This window comes from Salvelinus alpinus, chromosome 3, assembly GCF_045679555.1.
Source record: "Salvelinus alpinus chromosome 3, SLU_Salpinus.1, whole genome shotgun sequence".
Lineage (NCBI taxonomy): Eukaryota > Metazoa > Chordata > Actinopteri > Salmoniformes > Salmonidae > Salvelinus > Salvelinus alpinus.
This window is the reverse complement of record NC_092088.1, coordinates 73,973,312-73,986,696: the sequence shown is the minus strand read 5'-3', so window position 1 is coordinate 73,986,696 and position 13,385 is coordinate 73,973,312. Positions and strand designations below refer to the sequence as shown.

At 43.3% G+C, this 13,385-nt stretch overlaps 1 protein-coding gene across 9 annotated transcripts in view; it reads right to left on the bottom strand.

Moving 5' to 3' along the window:
- LOC139571274 (myocardin-related transcription factor A-like) overlaps positions 1 to 13,385 on the bottom strand; it is a 91,456-nt gene that overhangs the window by 64,154 nt on the left and 13,917 nt on the right. For 7 of the 9 annotated variants that reach the window (XR_011674264.1, XR_011674265.1, XM_071393988.1 and 4 more), the window contains exons 3-4: positions 3,442 to 3,627; positions 2,513 to 2,611 (exon numbers count right to left, since the gene is read on the bottom strand). Coding sequence is in view for 7 of the 9 variants with exons in the window: in XM_071393988.1 (XP_071250089.1) it covers positions 2,513 to 2,611; positions 3,442 to 3,565 (223 nt within the window). In the remaining 2 variants the exon portion in view is untranslated. The remainder of the gene's footprint in view (positions 1 to 2,512; positions 2,612 to 3,441; positions 3,628 to 13,385) is intronic. The other 2 variants (XM_071393987.1, XM_071393990.1) reach the window with 1 other exon arrangement.

The window sequence follows — 13,385 nt, the reverse complement described above, 5'->3', positions numbered from 1 at the left end:
CCCGGGTCTCCATACTCTCTGTTATTACACCCGGGTCTCCATACTCTCTGTTATTACACCCGGGTCTCCCACTCTTTCCACTAAGTTCTAGTACATTAGAAATAGGGATGCAAATTTTGGTCCATTTTGCTGCCAACTAACTGACCCCCCTTAACCGGTCAACAAACGGTTACATTTTCTCTTAACAGTAAAATGTGACCAACAGAAAAAACTATCTGTATATAATGACGAGATGCTTATGTTTCCGCCCTAACAATGGGAGTCAATCCTAAGGAGGGAAGACAGTTTACGCCCAAAATAAGCCCATAGAAACATATTGGGATTGTTTTGGAGATATTTGCCTCTTCCACTTTGTATGCATGCATACAAAGACAGGACATTTTTCATTAAGAGCTTAATGGAAATCTGCAACAATAGCAAGCCTATCGTCTTACAGTAACAAGGCTAAAGCCTCGTGAGCAACACCTGTAATAAAGCCGTTAATAAAGTAAAATCACCGTTCTAAACAAAGCACCTCACGCCAGCAGAAAACATTGCTATCACCTTTCTCCTTCAGGGCCATACTATCAAAAAGAAAAGTGCTAAAGTAAAGCAACATTTGCTCTTTTCTTTCAGTCTTTCCTCCTTTGTTTCTCTGACATCTAGGCCCACACACAGTGTGCCGAGTGCTGAGCCCACACAAAACCTTGACATGAAAACGTAAATATTTACAACAATAAATCTTCCTCAGCCCTCCTCTCCTCTATAAAGCAAAGTACTACGTTTTTTTATTTAAACAGGGAGTCACATTGAGATTAAAAATCTATTTTAAACTTAATAATAAAACACACATACAGTACCAGTCAAAAGAGTGTGCAAAGCTGTCATCAAGGCAAAGGGTGGCTACTTTGAAGAATCTCAAATATAAAATATATTTTGATTTGTTTAACAGTTTTTTGGTTACTACATGATTCCATATTGTTATTTCATTGTGTTGATGTCTTCACCAATATTCTACAATGTAGATCATAAAATGAAGAAAACCCCTTGAATGAGTAGGTGTCTCCAAACTTTTGACAGGTACTGTATATGTGTATAGAACAATGTAATTCAGCACACAATAACAATAGCAATTACATTCAACTACATAGAGGTCCTCAATCAATCATTTACATTGAGTGGTACCAGCACATGTAACTGCAGTGAACTCTGTTCGACAAATTAGGGGCAAAAAAACAAAATGAAGATATTCCCAGATCTGTGGAGATTAAAGGGATCTCTAGTGTTATCCATTCATGAGAACGGGTTTGGTAACTTATGATTCTTAACTTCATTAATAAAGTTACATATGAAGGGAGTGTCTGTAAGATTGACTGTAAATACAGAAATAGAGAAAGCAGCTCTCTTCTTAAAGACAGAGGTACATCCCACATTTTTATACAGACTACAATGTCCTAAAATTGTCCCTTGTGATAAAACGCATTGCTGAATGGTAGACTGCGTCCAAGGGTTTCAAAACAGAGGTTGCCGCATGCATGTAAACAATATCACCAAAATTCAATACAGGGAGAAGCGTTGTTTGAACAATCTTTCTCCTATTGTTAATACTGAGGCATGATTTATTTCTATATAAAAAATTATCTTGGATCTTAGCTTCTTAGTCAGATTTTCTATATGCGTTACAAAGGATAACTTGTCTTCAATCCAGACACCCAGGTACTTATATTGAGAAACAAGCTCAATTTTGGCACAATTTATAGCGCAAATATGCAGGTCCTCAGGGTCAACATTTTGTGACCTAGAGAACAGCATGAGCTTGGTTTTACACGTGGAATGAGAGATTGCATAACTCTACTTGGAAGAGAGAGAGCACCAACCTCATAGCTGCCGTGCACAGGGCATCAAGATTGTCATAGACTAGATAGGAGGTTGCATCCCAAATGTTGTGTACTACTTTTGACCAGGGCCCATAGAGTAAATAGGGTTTCATTGATGTGGTGGGTCATAGCTGCCGTTCAGAGAGCAATAAGATGGTAGACTAGATCAATGTAATGGACTGATAGCCTCGCTAACATTCCTCTGTCTCTTCCACCATGTTGTCAAATAAGAGACTGGGAAGGTCCTGCTACAACATGTCTGCAACTAGCAGCCAGCCAACATGCCCTGTATGAAGCGTTATTAGCCCAGGTAGGGATTGCTTAAAACGGGGAGTGGTGCCCTGGGGCTGGGGGGGTAAACTCTAAACCTCAACCTTCTAGCATTGTAATTCACTTTGCAGGGAGGGTCTATCCATCCTGGCCTTCACTGAGACTCCCATCTGGTTCTTAAGCAAATCTTGTTAAGCAAACTTAATGTAACTTTGACCATTTCACTCCCCTTACAATTAGCTGTCTCAATGAGATACAATCTAGGGACCTAGTCACAATAACAACAGTAGCAGATAACGAATCAATGCAGCAACATCATGAACACTACCAGTCTCAGTATCAGCAATGATACTTTACTTCCTACTGCCCTATGACATCATACATACCCTCCATCTCCTTCATCCTCATCTGACCAGCTAATCTCCATCTCTCTAAACCCTCTCCTGTGGAGATGTAAGCTGTCCACTGGTACATGGCTGGGAGAGCTGTACAGAAACACCTCATACTGAACTTCTGCTTTTCATGAACAGTTTTTTTCCCACCTTAACACTTGCAGGTAACTGCCAAAACAAAGGAAAAACACTTGAGTAAATGAGGGTTACGACGTATACTGAAAGCAGGTGCATCCATACAGGTGTGGTTCAGGAATTAATTAAGCAATTAACATGCCATCATGCTTAGCGTCATGTAGGAAAATGCCCAGTTGCCCATTATTATGGCTACCATGGCTAGAAGAGATCTCAGTGACTTTGAAAGAGGAGTCTCAAAGGTACATAGGGGGTTTAAAGGGTGTGTGTGTGTCTCAGTCACCAAATCTCAACCCGATTGAAAACTTATGGGAGAATCTGGAGCAGTGCCTGACATCGTTTTCCACCACCACAAAACACCAATTTATGTCATTTCTCATGGAAGAATGGTGTCGCATCCCTCCAATAGAGTTCCAGACACTTGTAGAATCTATTCCAAGGCGCATTGAAGCTGTTATGGCTGCTCGTGGTGGCCCAACGCCCTATTAAGGCACTTTATGTTGGCGTTTCCTTTATTTTGGAAGTTACCTGCATGTAATCTATTCCTTTTACATATGCAAATGTAAAAAGTGACATTTTCTTTCCCCCACCTCTGAATGGAAATGTAATTAATGGAAATTTAAACAGAATGGCAGTGCATTGCATAGAGTGTAACACATAGGACAGTGAACTCAGGAAAATTATGGAATAAGTTCTAAATAAATTTGATTGATACAGTATGTCTGATAGTTGATGAAAGAGAATTGTATAGGACAATAGGGAACGTTTTCCCTGTAACACCAACTCACCATTCTTCCTGTCCCGCACAGGCATGTTGTTGGAGGCGGGCTGCAGAGTCATCTCCTGTAGCTCATTAGTCACTGCTTCGCTCCGCAGGCTAGGTGCGGAGCCGGGTGCTACAGCAACAACCATGATGCCGGTATTTGGCTCCGTCCCATCCTGTGGCTCCAGCGTTGCTAGGGTGACAGAGAGACCTGTGAGAAAAGGGAAAAAATTTAAAAGGAGGTTGGTTAGGTTTGTAAATGGTCCTACGCAGAAAAGATCATTTGAACGAGGTGGGGAACTCTGATCCAAGAAACTGCAGGGTATGCAGGCTTTCGTTCCACCCCGGCACTAAAACACTTGATTTAGCTTATCAGCTTTTTCTTTATTTTTTCACCTTTATTTAACCAGGTAGGCCAGTTGAGAACAAGTTCACATTTACAACTGCAATCTGGCCAAGATAAAGGAAAGCAGTGCGACAAAAACAACAACACAAACAACAGAGTTACATGTGGAATAAACAAACGTACAGTCAATAACACAACAGAAAAAGTATATATATACACAGTGTGTGCAAATGGCAAGAGGCAAGGAAATAAATAGGCAATAGTAGCAAAGTAATTACAACTTTGCAAATGAATAGATGTGGATAGATAGATGTGCAAGTAGAAATACTGGTGTGCAAAAGAGCAAAAAAGTAAATAAAAACAATATGGGGATGAGGTAGGTAGATTGGATAGGCTATTTACAGCTGCAGCGATCGGTAAGCTGCTCAGATAGCTGATGCTTAAAGTTAGTGAGGGAGATATAAGACTTCAACTTCAGTGATTTTTGCAATTCGTTCCAGTCATTGGCAGCAAAGAACTGGAAGGAAAGGCGGCAAAAGGAGGTGTTGGCTTTGGGGATGACCAGTGACATATACCTGCTGGAGCGCGTGTTACGGGTGAGTGTTGTTATGATGAGCAGTGAGCTGAGATAAGGCGGGGCTTTACCTAGCAAAGACTTATAGATGACCTGGAGCCAGTGGGTCTGGCGACGAATATGTAGCGAGGGCCAGCCGATGAAAGCATACAGGTCACAGCGGTGGGTAGTATATGGGGCTTTGGTGACAAAATGGATGGCACTGTGATAGACAGCATCCAGTTTGTTGAGTAGAGTGTTGGAGGCTATTTTGTAAATGACATCGCCCAAGTCAAGGATCGGTAGGATAGTCAGTTTTACGAGGGCATGTTTGGCAGCATGAGTGAAGGAGGCTTTGTTGAGAAATAGGAAGCCAATTCTAGATTTAATTTTGGATTGGAGATGTTTAATATGAGTCTGGAAGGAGAGTTTACAGTCTAGCCAGACACCTAGGTATTTGTAGATGTCCACATTTTCTAAGTCAGAACCGTCCAGACTAGTGATGCTTGTCGGGCGGGCGGGTACGGGCAGCGATCGGTTGAAGAGCATGCATTTCGTTTTACTAGCGTTTAACTTCTCTAGGATAGGGGGCAGCATTTTCACGTTTGGATGAAAAGCGTGCCCAGAGTAAACTGCCTCCTACTCAGTTCCAGATGCTAATATATGCATATTATTAATAGTATTGGATAGAAAACACTCTGAAGTTTCTAAAACTGTTTGAATCATGTCTGTGACTATAACAGAACTTATTTGGCAGGCAAAACCCCGAGGACAAACCCTTCAGATTTCTTTTTTGTTGTTGAGGTCACTCTTTTCAATGGGTTTTCATTGGGAATCCAGATTTCTAAGGGACCTTCCTGCAGTTCCTATCGCTTCCACTGGATGTCAACAGTCTTTAGAATTTGGTTGAGTTTTTTTGTTGTTGAGAAATGAAGAAGTAGCCATGTTCAGAATGAGGCTCCAGTGAAGTGTACTGTTTGTTAGAGGCGCGTGACCAGAAAGCATGCTACACATTGTTTTCCTCCGGTATTGAACACAGATCATCCCGTCTTCAATTTTATTGATTATTTACGTGAAAAAAATACTTAAAGTTTTATTACAAAAGTAGTTTGAAATATTTGGACAAAGCTTACAGGTAACTTTTGAGATATTTTGTAGTCACGTTGTGCAAGTTGGAACCGGTGTTTTTCTGGATCAAACGCGCCAAATAAATTGACATTTTGGAAATATATATCGACGGAATTAATCGAACAAAAGGACCATTTGTGATGTTTATGGGACATATTGGAGTGCCAACAGAGGAAGCTCGTCAAAGGTAAGGCATGAATTATATCTTTATTTCTGCATTTTGTGTTGCGCCGGGAGGGTTGAAATATGATGGTCTGTGATTGTTAGCTGGGGTGGTATCCTCAGATAATAGCATTGTTTGCTTTCGCCGTAAAGCATTTTTGAAATCTGACACGTTGGCTGGATTCACAACAAGTGTAGCTTTAATTTGGTATATTGAATGTGTGATTTCATGAAAGTTTAATTTTTATAGTAATTTATTTGAATTTGGCGCTCTGCATTTTCACTGGATATTGGCCAGGTGGGACGCTACTGTTCCACATATCCCAGAGAGGTTAAGTGCAGTTGGAGGCCACGGAAGGAGTGTTGTATGGCGTTGAAGCTCGTCTGGAGATTTGTTAACAGTGTCCAAAGAAGGGCCAGATGTATACAGAATGGTGTCGTTTGCGTATTGTTTATTTTTTTATTTTTTCACCTTTATTTAACCAGGTAGGCTAGTTGAGAACAAGTTCTCATTTGCAACTGCGACCTGGCCAAGATAAAGCATAGCAGTGTGAACAGACAACAACACAGAGTTACACATGGAGTAAACAATAAACAAGTCAATAACATGGTAGAAAAAAGAGAATCTATATACAATGTGTGCAAAAGGCATGAGGAGGTAGGCAATAAATCGAATAATTACAATTTAGCAGATTAACACTGGAGTGATAAATCATCAGATGATCATGTGCAAGTAGAGATACTGGTGTGCAAAAGAGCAGAAAAGTAAATAAATAAAAGCAGTATGGGGGGTGAGGTAGGTAAATTGGGTGGGCTATATACCGATGGACTATGTACAGCTGCAGCGATCGGTTAGCTGCTCGGATAGCAGATGTTTAAAGTTGTTGAGGGAGATAAAAGTCTCCAACTTCAGAGATTTTTGCAATTCGTTCCAGTCGCAGGCAGCAGAGAACTGGAAGGAAAGGCGTCCAAATGAGGTTTTGGCTTTAGGGATGATCAGTGAGATACACCTGCTGGAGCGCGTGCTACGGGTGGGTGTAGCCATCGTGACCAGTGAACTGAGATAAGGCGGCACTTTACCTAGCATAGCCTTGTAGATGACCTGGAGCCAGTGGGTCTGACGATGAACATGTAGCGAGGGCCAGCCGACTAGGGCATACAGGTCGCAGTGGTGGGTCGTATAAGGTGCTTTAGTAACAAAACGGATGGCACTGTGATAAACTGCATCCAGTTTGCTGAGTAGAGTATTGGAAGCTATTTTGTAGATGACATCGCCGAAGTCGAGGATCGGTAGGATAGTCAGTTTTACTAGGGTAAGTTTGGCGGCGTGAGTGAAGGAGGCTTTGTTGCGAAATAGAAAGCCGACTCTAGATTTAACTTTGGATTGGAGATGTTTGATATGAGTCTGGAAGGAGAGTTTGCAGTCTAGCCAGACACCTAGGTACTTAGATGTCCACATATTCTAGGTCGGAACCGTCCAGGGTGGTGATGCTAGTCGGGCGTGCGGGTGCAGGCAGCGAACGGTTGAAAAGCATGCATTTGGTTTTACTAGCGTTTAAGAGCAGTTGGAGGCCACGGAAGGAGTGTTGTATGGCATTGAAGCTCGTTTGGAGGTTAGATAGCACAGTGTCCAAGGAAGGGCCAGAAGTATACAGAATGGTGTCGTCTGCGTAGAGGTGGATCAGGGAACCACCCGCAGCAAGAGCGACATCATTGATATATACAGAGAAGAGCGTTGGCCCGAGAATTGAACCCTGTGGTACCCCCATAGAGACTGCGAGAGGTCCGGACAACAGGCCCTCCGATTTGACACACTGAACTCTGTCTGAGAAGTAGTTGGTGAACCAGGCGAGGCAGTCATTTGAGAAACCAAGGCTGTTGAGTCTGCCGATAAAAATACGGTGATTGACAGAGTTGAAAACCTTGGCCAGGTCGATGAAGACAGCTGCACAGTACTGTCTTTTATCGATGGCGGTTATGATATTGTTTAGTATCGTTTAGCTTAATATTGGATTTACATTTAGACCACTTAGTTTTATGAGGTGTGTATTTGACCTGGGGTGGGACTAAAATCTGTGGTTGTCCAAGACCAATTTTGCCCACCCTCTCCCATCATGACCAGATCTGTAAAGACTTTGGCGGAGGGTTAGGATAGATAGGAGAGTAAGCTACATCTGTCTGTTGCTCAGGGCTGAGGTAGAACCCATAACACTTGTGCAATTATGGAACTCTCAGACACAGAAAGAACACCCAACTTAAGAATGCATGGCTGCAGGCTAAGGATTATAAAGTAAACCATCATGAGGAATTAGCATCTTGCGTTTCCCTTGACCTCTGACACTTGTTGAAGTTATGGTTGACTTCAGCGCAGTCTTTACCATATAGGGTCGTTACCCTATTGCAGTGGTTCCCAAACTTTTTATAGTCCCGTACCCCTTCAAACATTCAACCTCCAGCTGCGTACCCCCTCTAGCACCAGGGTCAGCGCACTCTCAAATGTTTTTTTGTTTTTTTACATCATTGTAAGCCTGCCACACACACACACATATACACTGCTTAAAAAAATAAAGGGAACACTAAAATAACACATCCTAGATCTGAATGAATGAAATATTCTTATTAAATACTTTTTTCTTTACATAGTTGAATGTGCTGACAACAAAATCACACAAAAATTATCAATGGAAATCAAATTTATCAACCCATGGAGGTCTGGATTTGGAGTCACACTCAAAATTAAAGTGGAAAACCACACTACAGGCTGATCCAACTTTGATGTAATGTCCTTAAAACAAGTCAAAATGAGGCTCAGTAGTGTGTGTGGCCTCCACGTGCCTGTATGACCTCCCTACAACGCCTGGGCATGCTCCTGATGAGGTGGCGGATGGTCTCCTGAGGGATCTCCTCCCAGACCTGGACTAAAGCATCCGCCAACTCCTGGACAGTCTGTGGTGCAACGTGGCGTTGGTGGACGGAGCGAGACATGATGTCCCAGATGTGCTCAATTGGATTCAGGTCTGGGGAACGGGCGGGCCAGTCCATAGCATCAATGCCTTCCTCTTGCAGGAACTGCTGACACACTCCAGCCACATGAGGTCTAGCATTGTCCAGCATTAGGAGGAACCCAGGGCCAACCGCACCAGCATATGGTCTCACAAGGGGTCTGAGGATCTCATCTCGGTACCTAATGGCAGTCAGGCTACCTCTGGCGAGCACATGGAGGGCTGTGCGGCCCCCAAAGAAATGCCACCCCACACCATGACTGACCCACCGCCAAACCGGTCATGCTGGAGGATGTTGCAGGCAGCAGAACGTTCTCCACAGCGTCTCCAGACTCTGTCACGTCTGTCACATGTGCTCAGTGTGAACCTGCTTTCATCTGTGAAGAGCACAGGGCGCCAGTGGCGAATTTGCCAATCTTGGTGTTCTCTGGCAAATGCCAAACGTCCTGCACGGTGTTGGGCTGTAAGCACAACCCCCACCTGTGGACGTCGGGCCCTCATACCACCCTCATGGAGTCTGTTTCTGACCGTTTGAGCAGACACATGCACATTTGTGGCCTGCTGGAGGTCATTTTGCAGGGCTCTGGCAGTGCTCCTCCTGCTCCTCCTTGCACAAAGGCGGAGGTAGCGGTCCTGCTGCTGGGTTGTTGCCCTCCTACGGCCTCCTCCACGTCTCCTGATGTACTGGCCTGTCTCCTGGTAGCGCCTCCATGCTCTGGACACTACGCTGACAGACACAGCAAACCTTCTTGCCACAGCTCGCATTGATGTGCCATCCTGGATGAGCTGCACTACCTGAGCCACTTGTGTGGGTTGTAGACTCCGTCTCATGCTACCACTAGAGTGAAAGCACCGCCAGCATTCAAAAGTGACCAACACATCAGCCAGGAAGCATAGGAACTGAGAAGTGGTCTGTGGTCACCACCTGCATAACCACTCCTTTATTGGGGGTGTCTTGCTAATTGCCTATAATTTCCACCTGTTGTCTATTCCATTTGCACAACAGCATGTGAAATTTATTGTCAATCGGTGTTGCTTCCTAAGTGGACAGTTTGATTTCACAGAAGTGTGATTGACTTGGAGTTACATTGTGTTGTTTAAGTGTTCCCTTTATTTTTTTGAGCAGTGTATATATATTAAGCATAAGAATGAGTGTGAGTTTGTCACAACCCGGTTTGTGGGAAGTTACACTGAGCTCTTATAGGACCAGCGCACAAATAATAGTCATCCATAATTTTGTTCTTTATTTAACCATCTTACATATAAAACCTTATTTGTTCATCGAAAATTGTGAATACCGAACCACAGGTTAATGAGAAGGGTGTGCTTGAAAGGACGCACATAACTCTGCAATGTTGGGCTGTATTGGAGAGAGTGTCTTAAATCATTATCCACACACAGTCTGTGCCTGTATTTCGTTTTCATGCTAGTGAGGGCTAAGAATCCACTCTCACATAGGTACGTGGTTGCAAAGGGCATCAGTGTCTTAACAGCGAGATTTGCAAAGGCAGGATCCAGAAATCTGGCAGTGGCTTCTGATTAAATAACATTTTCACAGAACCGCTTGTTGAAATTTCGATGAGGCTCTCTTGTTCAGATATCGGTAAGTGTACTGCAGGCAGGGCATGAAAGGGATAACGAATCCAGTTGTTTGTGTCATCCGTTTCAGGAAAGTACCTGCGTAATTGCGCACCCAACACACTCAGGTGCTTCGCTATATCACATTTGACATTGTCCGTAAGCTTGAGTTCATTTGCACACAAAAAAATCATACAATTATGGAAAGACCTGTGTGTTGTCCTTGTTGATGCAGACAGAGAAGAGCTCTAACTTCTTAATCATAGCCTCAATTTTGTTCCGCACGTTGAATATATTTGCGGAGAGTCACGGTAATCCTAGATTCAGGCAAGAAAAAACATCACCCAGATAGGCCAGGTGTGTGAGAAACTCGTCATCATGCAAGCAGTCAGACAAGTGAAAATGGTCAGTAAAGAAAACTTTAACTTCTTATGGCTGCAGAGCAGTATTGAGTAGCTTGGATGAAAGGTGCACAGAGGTGCCCAGAGTAAACGGCTTGCTCCTCAGTCATAGTTGCTAATATATGCATATTATTATTAGTATTGGATAGAAAACACTCTGAAGTTTCTAAAACTGTTTGAATTATGTCTGTGAGTATAGCAGAACTCATATGGCAGGCAAAAACCTGAGAAGTTCCACTTCCTGTTTGGAATTTTTCTGAGGCTGGTAGTTTTTCAACCAAGCTCTTGTAAGAAATTGTATAAGATACTGGTAACTTGTTTTAACCACTTCTCAACATAAGCTATAACTTGGCACAACATGCACCCATCCCCCACTATACCCCCACACTTTGTACCCTATTAAGTAACCACAGACCCACACACTCAACCCTCCCCCATGAATAGGCCCCTGTTAAAACAGACGCACATGCATTCTGCTCAAGGATGAGACTTTAAGACAAAGAACTGTGGGAAGGGCCAATGGAAACGTCGACATCAGGCCGAACAGGACTACCCACGACCCAGATCGACCAATCGGAAGGCCAGACTACCAGATCAACCTACTTTGCTTGTTGCCTATATAATCTGTATGAACTGTTTTAGAGGCCTCTCTTCCGACGATTCCATACGAGTCAGACAGAAGGAGCCGTGCTGCACGATTTACTAAGATATCTTTGCATCTGAATAAACGGCCTTATTATATACAGTGGGGAGAACAAGTATTTGATACACTGCCGATTTTGCAGGTTTTCCTACTTACAAAGCATGTAGAGGTCTGTCATTTTTATCATAGGTACACTTCAACTGTGAGAGACGGAATCTAAAACAAAAATCCAGAAAATCACATTGTATGATTTTTAAGTAATTAATTTGCATTTTATTGCATGACATAAGTATTTGATCACCTACCAACCAGTAAGAATTCCGGCTCTCACAGACCTGTTAGTTTTTCTTTAAGAAGCCCTCCTGTTCTCCACTCATTACCTGTATTAACTGCACCTGTTTGAACTCGTTACCTGTATAAAAGACACCTGTCCACACACTCAATCAAACAGACTCCAACCTCTCCACAATGGCCAAGACCAGAGAGCTGTGTAAGGACATCAGGGATAAATTGTAGACCTGTACAAGGCTGGGATGGGCTACAGGACAATAGCCAAGCAGCTTGGTGAGAAGGCAACAACTGTTGGCACAATTATTAGAAAATGGAAGAAGTTCAAGATGACGGTCAATCACCCTCGGTCTGGGGCTCCATGCAAGATCTCACCTCGTGGGGCATCAATGATCATGAGGAATGTGAGGGATCAGCCCAGAACTACACGGCAGGACCTGGTCAATGACCTGAAGAGAGCTGGGACCACAGTCTCAAAGAAAACCATTAGTAACACACTACGCCGTCATGGATTAAAATCCTGCAGCGCACGCAAGGTCCCCCTGCTCAAGCCAGCGCATGTCCAGGACCGTCTGAAGTTTGCCAATGACCATCTGGATGATCCAGAGGAGGAATGGGAGAAGGTCATGTGGTCTGATGAGACAAAAATAGAGCTTTTTGCTCTAAACTCCACTCGCCGTGTTTGGAGGAATAGAAGGATGAGTACAACCCCAAGAACACCATCCCAACCGTGAAGCATGGAGGTGGAAACATCATTCTTTGGGGATGCTTTTCTGCAAAGGGGACAGGACGACTGCACCGTATTGAGGGGAGGATGGATGGGGCCATGTATCGCGAGATCTTGACCAACAACCTCCTTCCCTCAGTAAGAGCATTGAAGATGGGTCGTGGCTGGGTCTTCCAGCATGACAACGACCCGAAACACACAGCCAGGGCAACTAAGGAGTGGCTCCGTAAGAAGCATCTCAAGGTCCTGGAGTGGCCTAGCCAGTCTCCAGACCTGAACCCAATAGAAAATCTTTGGAGGGAGCCGAAAGTCCGTATTGCCCAGCGACAGCCCCGAAACTTGAAGGATCTGGAGAAGGTCTGTATGGAGGAGTGGGCCAAAATCCCTGCTGCAGTGTGTGCAAACCTGGTCAAGAACTACAGGAAACGTATGATCTCTGTAATTGCAAACTAAGGTTTCTGTACCAAATATTCAGTTCTGCTTTTCTGATGTATCAAATACTTATGTCATGCAATAAAATGCAAATTAATTACTTAAAAATCATACAATGTGATTTTCTGGATTTTTGTTTTAGATTCCTTCTCTCACAGTTGAAGTGTACCTATGATAAAAATTACAGAACTCTACATGCTTTGTAAGTAGGAAAACCTGCAAAATTGTCAGTGTATCAAATACTTGTTCTCCCCACTGTAATTATCCACCTCGTCCTATGTCTCTACTTGATCTCCTGTCTCCAGTAAACGTTTTACTAACACTCTCATTGAAATTACAGCGAGATATGGATGAGTTTTCACTTCCTACGGCTTCCACTAGATGATGTCAACAGTCAATAGAACTTTGTCTAATGACTCTGCTGTGGTGGGGGGCCGAAGCAGACAGGAATGAGTAATCACTGCCATGAGGTGACCACGCATTGAACACGCGCGTTCATGTGAGAGGCAGCTCCGTTCCATCGCTCAACTGAAGTCAATGTAATTCTCCGGTTGGAACGTTATTCAAGATGTATGTTAACCTTTTGTCAATATGGGGGCGCCATTTCGACTTTGTAAAAATTAGTTCCCAAATTAAACTGCCTCGTACTCAATTCTTGCTCGTACAATATGCATATTATTATTACTATTGGATAGAAAACACTCTAGTT